The sequence below is a fragment of the Miniopterus natalensis genome, chromosome 11 (genome assembly GCF_054644295.1).
Source record: "Miniopterus natalensis isolate mMinNat1 chromosome 11, mMinNat1.hap1, whole genome shotgun sequence".
In the NCBI taxonomy this organism is placed as follows: Eukaryota; Metazoa; Chordata; class Mammalia; order Chiroptera; family Miniopteridae; genus Miniopterus; species Miniopterus natalensis.
Window position 1 is genome coordinate 6,816,361 of NC_142091.1, and position 17,206 is coordinate 6,833,566.

The 17,206-nt window shown below is 59.0% G+C and overlaps 1 protein-coding gene across 1 annotated transcript; it reads left to right on the top strand.

Annotated features, from left to right (window-relative positions):
* The first annotated feature begins 3,479 nt into the window (after window positions 1-3,479).
* Window positions 3,480-16,663, top strand: SCN4B (sodium voltage-gated channel beta subunit 4). Its single transcript, XM_087822174.1, has 5 exons — window positions 3,480-3,540; window positions 10,438-10,610; window positions 11,523-11,751; window positions 12,558-12,687; window positions 16,278-16,663. The coding sequence occupies exons 1-5, from the start codon at window positions 3,480-3,482 to the stop codon at window positions 16,369-16,371; spliced, it is 687 nt and encodes a 228-aa protein (XP_087678300.1). The 3' UTR covers window positions 16,372-16,663.
* Window positions 16,664-17,206: the final 543 nt, after the last annotated feature.

A 17,206-nucleotide genomic window follows, 5' to 3' on the forward strand; every position in this document is an offset into this window, starting at 1 on the left:
TGCAGAGATCGAGGCTGGGGGCGAGCAGGCGCTCTGAGCTGAAGGGAAAAGTAGTGAGTAGGGATGGGCAGGGTGCCCTAGAAGGAGACTCCCAAAAGTTAGTCCGGATAGCGTGCACCAGCCCCGACCTGAAGGACAGAAAGACTTGGGGCCATTTAACTTTAAGTTAATGCATGCAGAGAATCTCAGCTCCTGCAGTCCCATCGTCCTGAGGTTGGGGCCCTGCTTATAACCAGGGGGTAGCTCAGGAAAGGTGGAGAGGGGAAGCAGCTCCAGGTGTTTATCCGAGGCCGGCTGGTGGAAGCGGAGCTGTGGGGCGGGGAGCGGGGACTCCCTGCAGAGCCTGTGTTCTCTGTAAAAGCCAAGTCAGCGCCGTTACCTGCAATGCCCCAACGGGAGCCCGCGAAGGCTTATGGGGGAGGAGGGGAGCAGCGGGCAAGGGCAAGGGCAAGAGGGGAGCCAGAGGGGAAGAGGCTCCCTGCCAGGCTCTGGTTACTTAGGAGGAACGCCTCTTAAAATAGCTCCAGAAACCTCATCAGAGCTCTCCCTTTCCTTTCCTCCCTTGCTGGGGGCTTGGCTGGCTTTCTGGGAACTGCCAGGGGCCGGAAGGCTGGAACCTTCCATCTCCCCACCATGAGAGAATGTGGGACTGTCCCATGGGTGAGTGCCTTTCCGTGTGAGGGCATCTCCCAGAGGCCAGACGCTGCAGCTCTGCTCCCATTACTGCTGGTCCCACTTCCCCACCACACTGACCCCTCTCGCTCGCCCTCCTTCCTAGTTTCCAGCTCCCTGGAGGGCAGGAACCAAGGGGATCACTTGATCTCAGGACTGTTCGGCTAATTGCTGCAAAGAACCTACATGACCCCCTCTCACACCCAGAAAACAATCTCCTTCCCTTAAATCTAGGCCTGTCTCCTCCAGCCTGCGCCCCGACAGCTCCTTGCCATGGGATCGCTCCCTCTGCATCCTTGAAAACGTGCTTTTCAGGCTGCTTCTGAGCCAGTTCCCCTAAAACCTGGGGGTGTGTTATCCCATCACCAAGAATTAAGCTAGTTGGGGTGCAGCTGAGGCTGTATCCAAGTCACCATCCCCACCCACAAGGGACTTTCAGGAGAAGGAGGGCACGGAGGAAACTGGCACCATTTCCTGTCCCCAGGATCTAAAGATATCCAGGGAGCTTTGTCTCCTCTCCGGCTCCCTCTCAGGGCAGGGGTCACTTTCCTTCCCTTTAGGCTCACCTCCTCTCTCACTTCAGCCTCTTGCTCTGAGAAATATGACTCCTGCTATAAAAATAAAGTGGGCAGTGTGGATGCCTGGGCCTTTTGATCTAGTGTGGAGACTGCCCAGGGAAGGAGAGGGTGCATGTGCAAACCCAGATTTGCAAACCTGGGGGCGGAGGCTTCTTGGGCCACAGACCTCTGAGAACTCTAAGGGCTGGGATGGACTGCGGACTTGCCATGCCTAGCACTCTGCTAGCGCTTTTAATGCAAGAATATCTCAGTCAGGCTCAATAGCCAAGTCCATTTCTGATGTTTGCATGACCTGGGGCAAGTATACAGATGGAAATGACATATATGTCTAAATATAAGTTATAAATTAAGATATCAAAGTGTTAAAATGTACCCATTACCCACCCCCTCCCCCTTTAATTAAGTTTCCTTGGTCTTAATTTTAAGAGTAGGTCCAAAAACCATGACTTGGTCCACTCTTCTCTGGTCCCGAGGGGCAGGGGCTCTCCTGCATGCCTGGGAATGCTGTACCCGCATGTCAATTCCATCCAGTTCCCACTCCCTGCAAACAGCTGCCCTCCGCCTGTGTGTCCACATCCGCATGGTCAGCTCCTGAGATGATACTGGAGTGCGGCCTAGAATAGGAGGGGCATGGACCACTCTCCTTCCTGTTCCAGGAGCCTTTTTTCCAGTGGGGAGGAGTATGGCCAGAGGAGGGCTAGAATGAGGCCCTCTAAACTCAGGAGCCCTGGACAGAGACCCCTGTTGCTCACATTTAAGGGTGCTCTTAACAATCCCAGGAGGTAAATATCTTTCTTTCACCATCTACAGATGAGGCTTCTGCAGACGTTGCATAACTTGCTCAAGGTCATAGCACAATAAATGCTGGAGCTGGGATTTGACTCCCCAGTGCCTGGCTCCTGAGCCACTATTTGGTTCCAGCTGTACCGAAAGAAAGGCAGTCTCTCTCCCGTGGAAAACAAACAGGCGCTCAGCATTTCCCGTACAACCGCAGAAGGTGGTGGTGGGGGGCGCCTGGGGTGGGGGGGCTGTAGCAGGGGTCAGGTCATGAAGTGGGAGCCGGTTTCCAAGTTTGAACCAGTTTTCAGACATGAGAAGGACCACAGTCAGGAGGCAGCCAGGATCTGCGTAGAGGGAGGAAGCTCGTACGGTTGGGAGAGGGAGGGTCTCAGACACTAGCTACCAAACTACCCCAAAGGGTATTCCTCCCTCTTAACTCCTTTCCTCTGGGAAAGGCTGCCTGTTGGCAGTCGCACCTCAGGCCCCCCACCTGGCTGACCTCCAAACCGGGAGCCCACAGAGAGGCCGAGGGAGTCTTCCCGGGCCCTGGAGGCGAGGGAGGCTCCTGGAGGCGCGTGAGCCAGCAGAGTCGGAGGGAGGCCTCGCGGGTGGGAAAACCGGCCGTGGGGGTGCCGGAGGGCGGAGCAGGGCGCGACTGGCCCGATTCCCTAACCCGGAGCCCCAGGATTTCCGCGGCCTCGGTGAACAAATGGGAGCGATCGGGGCGGTGTGCAATGGGAGGCCCCACTCCGGGAGCCGGGCACGCGTGGTTCCGCCCGGCCGCACAGGGCAAGACCGCACACGCCCACCGGCTGCGGCAGTGCCCGCTGCGGACACCCGAGTGTCCCTTCGCGGTCCCGGGAGGGGAGCCGCTGTCCTGCCCGTGTTCCCGAAGCACCACAACACCGCGGTCCAACGCCGCAGAAGCTCCACCTCTACTCCCCCCAAAACTATCCTCCTAATTGGCGCTCGGCGCGTGGGAAGCTGCGGCGGCCGCCGGGGACCCCGCAGTGCGCGCCGCAGCACCCAGGCCGAGCGGGGCGGGGCGTGGGAGCCGGGCCCGCGACCCTCGGCCCCGGGCCGCGGCGGGCGCGCGGGGCCCCGTGCGCAGCGGGCGGGCGCCTGGCTCCGCGGCGGCCGCCTCCCCTCCTGCGGCTGGAGCGCTTCCAGGGCAGAGGCGCAGCCACGCTGCCCTGCGCTCGCGGAGCGGTCCTCCCGCGCCCGCTCCCGCTCCCGCTCCCCGGACCCCTCCTCGCCTCCCCCTGCCCTCCGCTCCCCAGCCGCCCCCGCCTCTCGCTCCCTCCCCCTCTCCCCGCTAACTTTCCCGAGCCCCTGCGGGCCGCACAGAGCTCCCGCAGCTGGGGGCCACTGCAGACCGCCGGCCGCCCGCTCGGCTGGGCGCTGAATCCCGCGTCCGCGCCCCTGGAGCGCTCCCGAGAGGAAGGAACGATGCCCGGCGCTGGGGGCCGCGGCGCGGTCCGGGCGAGATGGCTGGGCACTGGGATTTTGGGTAAGGCGGCCCCAGCCTAGTCTCTTCTCCGGCTCCTTCCCCCTCCTTCCCCCAGAGGAGGGGGCACTTGGGAAAGCAGTGCCTGGGAGGGGGCGGCTTCGCGCTGCGGCGCGGAGCGAGCGCGCCGGCGGCGTCCTGCCCGAGCCCGGCCGGCGCCGCCCCTCCCCCGCGCCGCGGGCCCTCGCGCGCCCCCTCCCCGCGGCCCGCCGGCCTCGCGGCTACTCCCGAGCTGTCTTTAGCTGTCTTTAGCTGTCTTTAGCTGTCTTTAGCTGTCTTTAGCTGTCTTTAGCTGTCTTTAGCTGTCTTTAGCTGTCTTTGGCGCCTTCGGCTCCAGACTTTCGGAGCTGGATCTTGGGGCTGCAGTGCGGGTCTCCCGAGTTCAGGGGTTGCTGTGTGCCAGGGGACGGGGTCTGTACCTTGGGTGTAGGGAACGCCTGGTGGTTTGCCCGTGCGGCTGTTGGGATGGTTTCTACCCCTGCCCAGAGCTGTGTGCAACTTAGGATGCTTGTTACCCAGGCATCAGACTTACACCAATTGGGGGGGGGGGTCTCCCCCTCCTCCTGGCCCTTTTTCTGTTTGGCTCCTCTGCCCTCTACCTCCTTCTGCCTCCTGCCTTCCCTGCAGCTCCGCACTCGGGCCTGGAGGGGGCTGGAGGGATTGGTGCTGTGTCTCTTCTCACAGAGGTTCCCTAGGGAGGGCCTTTCTAACCCGTGCCTGGCTCTTCAGTTTTGCGATGAACGTGAAGACTGAGAAGACACATCCAGAGGACACAGAAGGAAGAGCGTTAGTATCCGTGAATCTGCACTTGAAAGTTCTGAGTGTCAAACAGCAAGAGATTAGGGAACGGCATTTATTAGCCAGGGTGTAATTTCATAAATCGTAGATGGATTTCAGTGTAAGGCGACTCCGTCCCTGGCACCTCTACCTCTTCTTGTTTATATTGGTCAGATTTGGCTTTTGGCAGCTGCCCCCATTGGCCTAGGCTCATGATGGAGGCGACTGTGCTGAAAGCAGGAGACACAAACCTTTAAGGGAGGTCTTGGCTTTTCTGCAGATTTGAGTTGCTCCAGAGCTGCCACAGTGACCCTGGTGGTGGAGGGGACAGAGTATTTCCTTACTCAGGAGTCACAATTTAGCTGCACCCCTGACGCTAGGTTAATGCTGGTGTTTTCTCCTGTACCTTTGGTACAGCTGCATGCTGGTTTCACAGTGGCCCCTGTGGGGTGGCTCCTCCTCACAGGGTGGGCACAGGGCCACTCCACACTAGCTCCCCCTCATCTCATTTCTGATCAGCCAGGTTCCACTGTGACCATGGCGGGGTTGAGGGGTTACTGGGGAATCCATACCCACAGCCATTGAACTAGCCCTCTTAACACCTCCTGCTGCGTGGTCAGTGGTGGATACCAGTGCCCGCGCTGTTCGAATATTCATAGAGCCAGTCTTCTATGGGAAATTGCACTGCACACTGTGTGTGTGTGTGTTGGGGCATTGTGAGCAGAGTCTTGGTACTTTTCTCCAGGTGGAAGCCCCTCCCTCCTCTGAGGACTGGGCGGCTGGTGGATCCAGCTGGGGCAGGCCCACTGGTGCAGGATTGGATTAAGCCCTGAGCTTCTCTCTGGGGGTCCAGGAGAAAGCAGAGTGATTTGTAGGCGGCCAACCAGCAGGCTCCAGAACTGGCCCCACCTGCTCTGCCCCTGGCCCTGCTGGACCCTCCTTGGACCTTGCCCAGGCAGCTACTGCTGAGCCCTCACAGTGACACTGCCCTGAGTTTGGGACACAGATGCCATCCTTGCTCTCAGTCCAGCGGGGAGATGTGGAGACAACTATAATCCATATCACAGAGCTCCCCTAAGGTTGAGGACACCGTGCTCCAGAGAGGGAAGGTGACTCTAACTGTGCATGGCCAGTGGGTGGTCCGGTGGGACAGACTCCAGGTCTTTTGGGCTCTGGTATACTAACTTGCCTCGCAGTTAATCCTAGTCTGATGAGGGGGTGGTCAGCAGGGGTTGTACTAATGGGCTAAAGAAGACGAGAAGCTCTGGGGCCTGGGTGTGGAGGGATAGAGGCTGAGTGGGGGTGCAGAGCTGTTGTTCTCACTATGGGACTGGGAATGGAGCAGTAAACTTCCAGGAGTCCTCTGCCCCCCAGCCTGTCTCCCCACATCAAACTCAGCCTCACAGACTCAAATGATTATGATAACCTGGCAAGACACCCTTTCTTAATTGAGAAGTGGTTTCCAAGGCTGTAGGATTGCGACTGAGGCTTGTGGGTCCCAGTCCTCCTTATACATGTAGCTGGTGACATATCTGTCCTGCCCCCTTCCTTGTTTCCCGATTTGCTTAATTGCTGTGATCTGTGTTTAATTTCCATGTGTGAGGGTGCTATGCTGTACACCCTCTCTCCCTTGCTATGTGCTTATTAGGGCTTGTTTAATGAGAAAGCAATTAAAGAGAGGGTGCTCCATCCCACTCAGGAGGGAAAGGAAAGGGTGAGTAAGGAGTTCATGGAAGGAAAGGAAGGGGGAGAAGTGGAGGGAGAGCCCAGGTGTGAATCTGGAACCAGGGTAGTTCTTTTTCTAGAGATGCAGGCCTGTGGGGCATCCCCAAACCCTTATGACTGTCCACCTCCTGGTGGGATCAGAATGACAGGCAGAGTCTGGACACAGATTCTACCACTCTGCCCTGCTGCTGAGGGTATAAGGATCTCTGTAAGCCATGAGCTGGCCCTGCCAACACACCTATTCTGGGGCCTGCAAGGGAAGGGCCAAGCACACTGCTTGGACTTGTTTGCAAAGCTGGTTTTGTCGAGCATCCTGGCATGTCTCAGGGGCATACTTCTATCCCAGCAACGCTCCTGGGGGTGGGCAGGAAGCAGGCAGGTTGCCTAGGGAGAGAGAGCTCAACTCTTTCCTTTGTCTCCAGGCCCAGGGGCCTTGCCTGGCCCAGCCCTGCCTCCCATAGGCCCCAGGGCCTGCACCCCAGGAGGGGTCTTGTCCTGCTAGCCTCTGTCCACTTTCTGCCTCCCGGCTCTAACTTCCAGCCCATCTGACACACTCTGGGGCCAGAGTGTGTCAGCTTCCCTGTTAGGGGGCCAGTTTCTGCCTCAGAGCTGAACTTGGAGTAGGTCCCACCCTGTCCCTCCTTCCTCTCTCCATACCAGGTGGGTGTGACAGGCTTGGGAGTGGCATTTGCCTTGGATATATGATGGCCATTAGATTCCTGCTGGTATGAATATTTGATAATAGCACTTGCATGTACCAAACACTCTTTTACTGTAAGAAAATGTGGGAGTCCTGAGTCAATCCTCAGACAAAACCCGGATGAGGGTGGGGCTGGGCTGAAGGCTTCTGAGAATGGTCAGCAGAAGGGCGGCTCCTGGAGTGGTCATAGGTGAGGGCCGCGCAGTGAGCAAAGGCACAACTCCGGGCTCAGGACTGAATCCCACAGGCTGAGGAACAGGAGAAACAGGCCTCCAATCCCAAACACACATGCACTCCTTGAAACTGTAAAGACTTAGGTTTTGGACAAGCAAAACTTAGGGGAAACAGCAGCCACATGGAGATACTTCCGGCCGAGGGGTACAGGGTGGACGTACACAACAGTGCGATGGCCTAGAGACATCCTTGGCTCACCTTGGTCATGAAGCTTGGGTGCCCTGGTTCCAGACCTGTGGGGGAGGCCAGCCCTCTCTCCTTCCTTTCAGCCACTGCCCTTCTCCACCTGCAGCCCAAGCTCAGAGGGATCGACTCACTGGAGCCTTTCCTGTGTTTTGTAATCTCATGTTTGGCTTTATACCAAGGTGGGGAGGGAGGAAAGACAGCCGTCTCTGGTCTGGGGATGTGCACACCAGACGTGGTAGCTCTGACTTTATCAAGGTCGGCAGGCAGAGTGGGTCCTGCCTTGTGCCTGGCCAGTCCTCTCCTGGCCCCTGGTCCGGCACTGCTCCAGGGGCCTCTCGTGGATCCAACCTGCCCATGCTCCCTCCTTCCCCCAGCACAGCCTCACAGGTGAGGCCGCAGGAGACAGGCCCCTGGGCTTTGCTGTGGGCCAGCCCCTCAGACACTGGGGCAGGACTGCCCGGATGCAGGAGGGCAGCAGTGCGGAGGCCAGGCTTGCCCACCCTCTGGGGGGCTCTGCACTTAACTTGGGCGGGCTCTGCACTTCAAGGAAAGTCTCTGCCTTAGTCCCGTCTGGGCTACGGTGGGAGTTCGGTGGGAGTTCTGGGTGTGAGTTGACCAGCTGGATGTGCACCGTGCTTAGCTGGACCTTAAGGAAATAGTTTTCTCCGCTGTTCTGGACTCTTCTTTTTCTGGCCATCAGAAACACTTCACTTTTGATGTGTTCTTTGATACACCACTCTGGCTGGGCCAGGGAGGGGATCTGGCCCCTACCTGAGTTCCCGCATCTTCCCCAGATCGCAGTTCCTAGGCAGGGGTGCCCGAGAGCACTGGCGGCTGGGCAGGCGCTGTGTGCTCCTGGGAGGCCTGTGGCTGCCAGGAAGCTCTCCTCCTGCCAGCATCCCTGCCACAGCTCCACACTCTGTTCCTTGGTCTGTGGGGGCAATAGGGGGTGAGAAGCCGAGCTGGGGTTTCTGACCAGAGGGCCATCTTCTGGGCTGGGGGTTGGATTTTGTTTCTGGCTCCTGTTCCCAGACCTTGGGGGTGTGTGTGTGTGTAGGGATGGGGGTTGGGGTTGGGGTGCAGGGGCAGAGGTTAACAGAAAAGGAGGAGTGCGGGCCCCACAGCAGCCTGCCCTTGGAGAGGTGCTTCAGAGAGTGGCCCACGTCTGGACAAGGCTTAGTGCACTCACCGGGCCTGCAGCCTTGAGCGACCTCGGAGCCTGTTGCTTCATTTTGTGTATTGGGGGTAAAAATAGTAACTACCTCATGGGATTAGTGTGAGGATTAAATGATACTTAGTATATAAAATGCCTGTCCTACCTTATAATAAATACTCAGATTCATCATTTATTATGTGGCCCTGGCAACCTAACCTAAGCCTCAGTTTCATCATCTGTAAAATGAGAAAAATTATACCTTCTTTTTGGCATTCTAATAAAAGTTGGAGTTAATACGTAGAAATCCTCTCCTGGGAGCGACTCATTTCAGAAGCCCGCCCAGGCACCAAGCATCACTGCCTCCTGGGGGCCACTCAAGAGGAAACTGCTTTAGGCTGCACCAGGATGGAAACACGTGAGACTGAAGAGGCCCTTCCTTGAGAGTGAGGACTGGGAGAAAGCAAGGTCAACGACCTTTAAAGCACAGACTGACCCTGGCCCTCTGGGGAACAAGACAGGTTCTGGGATGTGCCAGCAGGGCTGGGAGCTGACCTGGGCTAGGAGGTTCTCAATCGGCCCGGCCACTAAACCCAGCAGCTCAGCCAAGTCTCCTTCCATCTGGGGCTTAGGTTGGTCGTTCTGACTCTGAAATGAAGCAGCGGGATTAATGGATCAGTCTGGGTCCTTGAGCTCTGACATTCGTGGGAACCCAGGCTGGAGGTTCAAGCAGTTGGGGAAAGCAGCTTCTGGGAGGAGGTGCCCCAGGTGGCTGCTCTCACCGGCCCTCGAGACCCTGAGTCAGACCCCAGTTCAAATTTCACCGACCCCTAGAAGTAGTGAGCTCTGGGCAAGGCAATAACAGCAGCCACCTTACAGGTACGAAGTGAGCGCGAAATGAGGTTGCTCACATGCAGCCCTTACCAAGGATCTGGGCCCAGGAAAGAGGCGCATTCTCGGAGGTCACTGGGAACCTGAGCAGGGCCCTTCTGAGTCCTCACCTAGGTGACTCCAAGTACCGTTTCATCTAGGGGCAAGAATTCAGGGCATCCAATTCTGACCCCTCCTCCCACAGCCTTGATGTACAGTGGGGTTTTCTCCAGGACTTTGTAGGATAGGAGGAGGGCCAGGTCCCCTCATGAGGTGGCCCCACTGGCCCAAAAGACTGAGATGGTATTGATATGCTGCTTGGAGGGGGGTGGAGGAGCCTCTGGGGACTGTCCCAGGAAGAGGGGACAGTGTGGCTGTGGAGTGTGGGGGCAGGACAGGCTACTCAGGATTGGGAAGGGACAGAGGGTCCAGTGCCCTTTTGGCACCCCTCCCACTTGCAAGCATCCAGCTGCCTGGAACCTGCCCCCCCCCCCCCCCATCTTCAGCCCTCTTACTTTCTCTCCTCATTGCTTTAGTCACCAGGTGGCTGCTGCCCAGTGCTGAGACTAGGCCCATCCCACCAACACCCCTATTCCCTACCCCCTACCCCCATCCTACCTGGCCGTCAGTTCTGTCCTGGGTGTCCTGTTCGGTGGCCAAGGGTGTTGGACTCAGAAGGCCAAGCAAGGTCCATTGGAGTGTCCCTCTGGCCCTCCGCTCCTCCGGACTAGTGGGGCTGGTGCGAGCCTCCAGGGCTCTGGGAACAGTGTCTGGGACTGGGCTGCAGTTTTCTTCACTGCAGGGAACCTTGCTCCGTGCCCTCCCCGAGGTCCTGAGAGCGCAGAGGCCTGCGCACTGTTCTTGGGGAAGTTCCTGGGGCAAATCCAAGAACCCCTCGTGCACTTGGGGTGGGACAGGGACGTGCCCGCCTGGTAGGAGGTTGGGACTGACAGCACCAAGGCAAGGGCCTACTTTTCTTGGGTTGGGGTGACCCCTAGTGGTCACTCAGAATGCCACAAGGGCTGCTAAGTGGCCCAGAATTCAATCCCGCCCAGGCACGGTGCGAGAAATGAACTAAGGCGGGTGGCCCAGGTAGTGCCAATTGAAGCAAAGAGAACCATCTTCTGAAGTTCACACTGAGGGTGACTGGACCCCCCTGCTTGGCTAAGCCACCTGCCCTTCCCGAGACCCCTTCCCCAGCTCCAGCCTGCAGGTTCCAGAGGGGTTGTATTAAGGGAGGTGGTGCCCTGCACAGGTCTCTTCCTGCTCCCTGCGTGCCTGTCCCTGGAGGTGTCTGTGGGAAAGGCCACCACCATCTACGCTGTCAATGGCACGGAGATCCTGCTGCCCTGCACCTTCTCCAGCTGCTTTGGCTTCCATGACCTGGGCTTTTGGTGGTCTTACAACAGCAGTGACACATTCAAGATTGTAAGTAGTGTGGGGAGGACAGGACTGGACAGACCAAATCCCCCCCCCCCCATTGGGTAGCCCTGCCTCCATCCCAGACTCTGGTCCCTGGAGACTGACCCCACTGTGATGGTCCCCAAGCTCACCCTTTGTCACCCTTCTCCCAGTGTTCTTTGTAGAGCCTACCCAGAAAGATCTAAGTGGGAGGGGTGCGTAGATCCTGTTGCCAGAATTTGGGGGTCTGTTGGAATTCTTGGCCGGGGTCCTCTATTTGGTCTGAAGAAATACATGAAACTTGAATTGCTTGTGTAAAAATTAATAATTTAATTTATAAAACAGGAGTGAGAAGGGCCTTTGAAAGGTTTGGAGAGAGGGAATGAGAAGACTGACAAGGGAACTGGAGAATGAAAGGAGAGGAAGCTGAGAGGAGAGACCTACCGGAGCATCCACAGGGCTGTGGGTGGGGACAGGTCCATCAGCAGGGTTTACTGAGGACGCACTCTGCAGTCTAGAAGGGGCCATGAAGACGAACACAGGGAAGCCACGAGTGACCAACTTGACATAGTTGAATGCAGAGCTTGGAGGGTGCCGATGGGCTGCTGTAGGATTGACCCGGGCCTTCACGGAGGGCCAAGGACCATGGCAGCAAACCTGGGGGAGTGGCAGAGGGGAAGGAGCTGGTGTTTTCAGGAGGCGTGCTGCGTTCCAGTGACACCTCAGCAGGAGAGCTGGGTTTAGGGTGAAGCACCCCATGTCCAGGTCAGACTAGCAGAGCTCTCGGCACCGGGAGGAGAGCAGGTGGGAGGGAGCCCGCTGACCACAGGCTCCCCTGCAGGAGGCGGGGCTGGGACCCACGAAGGGCGGGAGTGATGTCACGACCCTGAGGACCCTGATTCTGTCTTGTCCACCTTCCCTTCCCCATCCACCTCCCAGCTCATTCGCGGGACCGTGAAGACCGAGAAATCTGACCCCAGGGTGCATCTGAAAAATGACGACCGCATCACTCTGGAGGGCTCCACGAAGGAGAAGATGAACAACCTTTCCATCCTGCTGAAGGACCTGGAGTTCAGCGACACGGGCAGGTACACCTGCCACGTGAAGAACCCCAAGGAGAAGGACCTCCAGCACCAGGCCACCATCTTCCTCCAAGTGGTCGATAAACGTACGCGGGGGGGGGGGGGGGGGGGGGGGAGACTGAGATGGGGCAGTGGAGGGGGCAGGACTGGGGGTGCCCGACTCGGTGTTCCCCTGAAATGGCAACATGGGCCACAGGGGTGTCTTCTTTCACTTGAGTCCACTGTTGGCTGTGCCAGGGACAGCGCCAGAGGCCAATGGGCAGCTGCTCTGACCTGGAGCCAGTCACCTGAGGCAGTCTGTATGGGGTGTCACCTCCTCCCCTCTGGGGGTCACCGCTCTGTGCTTAGCCATTGGGGTGGGGAGGGGGGCGACCTGTGCGGTGCTGCTGACAGCCGGGCACTGAGCTCAGCTCTCACTGATCTCCGCTCCTTTGCTCCCCACGTGCTTCTCCAAGCTGGTCCCCTCTCCATTTCTGCAGATGCGCGGCCACCAGCTCGTTGGTGACCGCTGAAAGCCTAGTTAAAATCCAGACTGACCCCCAAGTCTTCCCGCCATAGGAGAGATATAGGGAGTCTTAATTTTTTCTGCACAGGCAGAAAAGAGCTAGAACGGGGCAGTGCTGTTCCCACGCGGCGGCCTGGGGCCCTGAGTGAATTATTAGAGCCCTTGCGGGTGTGCCTGTGGGAGGCTGCGTGGGGAGGGCCGGGGAAGAGGCCCCTCTGCCAGGTGTCGGCCTGGTGGCGCCGATTCCAGCTGCCCCGCTTCCTGCCGGGGCCTGGGGAGGGCCAGGGCCTGGGCGGGCGCGTCCCAGAGGGCGGGCTTGGGGGCCCTTGGGCCGCCACTGCTGGGCGCCAGGCGACTCCTGCTCCCCTGCCCGCCCGTCCCGCGCAGTGGAGGAAGTGGACAACACGCTGACAGTCATCATCCTGGCCGTCGTGGGCGGGGTCGTCGGGCTCCTGGTCTTCATCCTGCTGCTCAAGAAGCTCATCACCTTCATCCTCAAGAAGACTCAGGAAGAGAAGTAAGTTGGCGCCGGCGGCCGCGCCCACCGCTGTGCCCGCCCTGCCGCCCGCCCGCAGCTCGGGCTCCCAGCGCCCTCGGCCACGTGCCGCCTGCCCCTCGGCTTCCCCCTCCCCTCCGGCCCCTCGCCCACCCCGACTCCTAGCCCTGCAGCCCCCTCCATCCCCGCGGCCCCCCTCCCTCCCCTCTGCCCACGGGGGGGGGGGGGGTTACTGAGTATGTGGGTTCATCGCTGCGGAGATGCGACCTGTTTGCTCCCCCTCGCCCGCTGTCTCCCTGCCCGTCGCGTGACCTCGCTTTCCGCCTGCACCACCCCAACCTGAAGTCCTACTGAAGGAGCTAGGAAGCCCCCCCTTTTTAAATCAGAGACAGTAAGATTCCATGCACAGAAACTCTAAGATGGGAAAGGCCTTCTAGGGAGATGGGAGTCTCTTACTGGGAAATTCTGAAAATTCAGATGGGGGAGATGAAAGCTAAAAGGGCCGGCGCTGCCTCCCAGACACCTGAAGGGGGGACCCAGAGGGTGCGGGCCCAGGCGCAGGACGGCCGGGCGGGCTGCCGAGCAGCAGTGGGGACTGGGCACAGCCTGACCAGGGAGGGCGCTGGAAGCTGTGCTCTTAGGGAGCAGGCGAGGGGAGGCAGGCTGCCGCTGGGGCAGAGAGGGGACGGCAGGGAGGCCGCAGAGGAGGGCGGGCGGGCGGCTCTGTTTCTCTTGGCTCATTCCCTGCTGGGCAGAGGGAGCTGGGCTGGGAGAGGCCGTGAGGATGTTGGGGTGCTGGGTGAGGGGCGGGAGCCATGGCACTTCGTCCTGGCTCTGGCTGAGATGAAGAACTCCTGGGTGGTCTCCCTGCGTCTGGGCACAGGCTGTGAAGGGTCCGGAAAAATTCAGAGGGGCCAGGAGCATGGAGCAGGACCAAATTCTGTTTTTAATAATGAATAATGAATATTACTATTAATGGTGAGCAAAATTGGAGAGGAAAGCATTCAACATATGGTTCAAAAGCACTTTTCTTTTCAGAAAAGAAAACGGTGATCCTTGGGTGCCCCCAGGCGGGCTGGCCATTCTCTCGCCGGGACACTGGTGGGTCAGGAGGCTGCCACCAATACTAACACTTCCTTCACTCATCAGATGCCTCCAGTGTGTCTCCAGACATTTTCGTATAATATCCACAATTTTTATTTTACTGTTGGCTAAGTGAAGCTCAGGGTGGTTAAGTGACTTGCCCAATGCCACACAGCTAGTAAGTGACAGAGCTGGGGTTTGAACCCTGGACTGTTTGTCTTCAAAGCTTAAACCATTGCCACCATATCCTACTGATTCATGGGGTAGTCTAGAGCTCATGCATTCATTCCTTTGTTCAGTAGCTATTTTTTGTTGTTAATTCTCACCTGAGGACATTTTCCCCATTGATTTTTAGAGAGAGTGTAAGGGAGAGATGGATGGGGGGAGAGAGAATTACAGAGAGAGAAATAGCAGTGTGAGAGAGACGCATCACTTGGGTGCCTCCCTGACCGGAGATCAAACCTTCAGCCCCGGTACGTGCCATTGACAGGGATTCAAACCCTCGACCCTTCAGTGTGCAGGCCGATGCTTTAACCACTGAGCCCCACTGGCCAGGGCCCTTCAGTGGCTATTTTTGAGGTACTGTGTGCAAGGCACTGTGCCAGATGCTGTAGGAACTTATGGAAGGAATGACCGTCTGCCCTTGAGTGGAAGATGTGCACACAGAGCAATGGGACAGGGGAGAGGGGTCAGGGCAGCAGGGAGGTGTGGCAGGACGCGGGAGGGGGCACTCAGAGGGGGCAGTGCGCTGGAAGGGGCCCTGGCCACAGAGAGGTTCGTGGTAGGCCTTGCAAAACGGATATAATTCAATCCCTGAGGAGGGTGGAAAGAAGGGTGCTCCTGATGGGGGACCCAGTGAGAGAAAAGGCAGAAAGCCTGGGCAGTGGTGGTGCCTGGAGACAAGGCATTTTGTTTGTTAGGGCAGGTGGCGGATGGAAGGGATAAAACCCTGCTGAGGGGGTGGGGCCAGGTGCTTGGGGACCTGGGAGTCCAGGTCAAGATTGGCTTCTTCTGACTGCAGGGAGATGGCAAGGGCTTGCAGGGCCTGGCACAGAGACCTTCAGAAGAAAGGGCCTGGCCATGGTGGGCGGAGGGACAGTGTGCAGAGCGGCCCAGGGAGCCCGAGGAGGTCCCGTGTGTGCGCGGAGAGGGAGGGAGGGCTGGTCACCTCCTGGGCACAGTCCTGGGCTTTCACAGGTGGCTGGCTCCCTCTGCCTGGACCATCTCCTCCCTCCTTCCCTGCTCATCCGTCTTGGTCTCAGCTTCCATGACACCTCCAACGAGCCGTCTCTGACCCCTAGGAGGAGCCTCCCTACGTTTAGTCACTCCCATCCTATTATTTACCACATCGTAGCACAGTCGCTGTTCAAAACAAAATTCCCTGAACCACCCAGGTTTTCTGAGAGCGGGACCGTGGGAAACTGTACCCTCTGCTGGCCTGACAGCCTGGTACCCGGCAGTTCTCAGTGAAGAACAGACTATGGTCAGGAAGTAGGCATGGGCCGTGTTGACTGCACCTCAGGCCTAGGCAGAGACCGACGGCAGGTAGATAGGCCCAGCTCAGCAGAGGTCTTCAGCGGTGCGCCAGGGGCTCTGCCGGTCATTGCTGTTAAGATCTGGAGGACGGTAGGATGATACACTTACAGATTTCCAGGAGCCTGGTGAGCACTGTGGAGCACAAACTCAGGATCTTGAAGGACCCTCATAGGCTGGACGGTCTGTAGGACAAATTGATGAGGGCGTGTCAAGTCCTTTGTGATGGCCTCTGGCTCCACGAACCCAGGGCGAGGCTGAAATGCAGTTTAGCAACAGCAGCTATGAAAAAGCCGTTGGATTTTCATGAGCAGAAGGCTGGGTGTGAGGTGGTGGCCAGCCTCCCCGGGGGCCCGGCGCAGCACTGAGGTGGGATGAACGTGCACTGGAGAGTGCTCTGCCAGGGCAGGGGCTGGCGGTGCCCCTGGAGGCTGTCCCACCTAACCTTTCCCCCTCCTGCCGCCTCCTGCCCCGTCCCCACCCTGCCCACCCTGCCATCCTCTAGGCCAGAACGTGGGCGCTGCCCCTTCCCTGCCCCTTCTCTTGCAGGGTCATGGGGGGAGGGCCTGCTGGGCCTGGGGCGTCCACGGCCCTGCAGCGGAGCTCTTCGCCCTCTCATAGTGCCCGCTGGCCCAGGCCCTTCCCTGGGTGGGCAGGGCTTCCCCTCAGCACCGATGCCCGCCAACAGTGCCTGACTCACAGTCACCTCCTGCCACATGAGGCGACTAGGGGATGGCTGTCCTCCTGAGGGCCTCCATGGGCCAGGCACTGCTGTGAGCTCATCTGCTCACCCTGCAGCCCCACAAAGAGGTGGTGTCAGTCCGTCCGTTACAGAGACGGGGAAACAGGTGCAGTGGTCAGGCAGGCGTCCTGGCGTCCAGCTACCTTAGCTTTCTGGAAGGCCAGGGAGGGACTGGTGCAGGGCCCACGCCCCCCCCATACCTGACCCATTACTCCCGTTCCTTCACTCACCAGTGCCCTTCTCCCCCCTCCAGGAAGGAGTGCCTCGTAAGCTCCTCAGGGAACGACAACACGGAGAATGGGCTGCCAGGCTCCAAGGCCGAAGAGAAACCGCCAGCCAAAGTGTGAGCTCTGCGGGGCCAGCAGCCCCGGAGCCTCACTCTCAGCGAGGAAACAGGCCTGAGCCTGCCTGTGAATCCACATGCCTGAGACATTGCTGCTTGGCTCCAACTGTAGTCTTTTGGGGTGGGGAGGACCGGGTCCTGTCCAGCCTGCCCCACCCCTCCCCAGCCAAGGCTCCCCAGGATAAGGGCTGGTTGGGGGGCGGTGGAAAGCTTAGGCAGTGTGGGGGTCAGGCCCCCATCACCTGGGTAGGTGGTTCTTAACTCTCCCCACCCCGTAAGAGCAATGCCTTGGTTGCTGTCCAGGCTTCTCTTCGAGAGAGACTTGGGGCTTAGTGAGGGCTGCCTCAGTAGCTGGGCCGTGTGTGTGGCTAGTGGAGTGGCCTGACAGACTCCGTATAGGATCCTGGGGTGGGAGGCTGCTGGGGGGCTGCAGTGAGAGGTTTTGGTGGGTTACTGGTCTTGTGTCCCCCATGAGCCTCTTCTCACCCCCAGTGCAGATGCCTGCTTGCCCGGGGCCCACAGCTCCTGCTCCCCAACTCCTGCTGCACCGAGACTCTGAAACCTCCCAACTAGGGATGCCTGTCTTGGTGCTGGGGTCCCGGCCCACCTGGCCTGCTCCTCCAATCTCTAGGTTCCTGGGGGGCTCGTGAAGGGGCCCTCAGGCCTTCCCGGAGCGCTGGGCACTGCCTCCCACTCCCCTAGCATTTAAGGGCTGCAGAGGTGGGAGAGCCAATGTCCTGGGCCTTTGGGCCACTGGAATGCCCACCCCAGCCCTGCCAGTGCTGGCCATGCTGCTTCTTGGCACTCAGGGACTCCTGGGCTGGCTCCGCCCTGCCCTT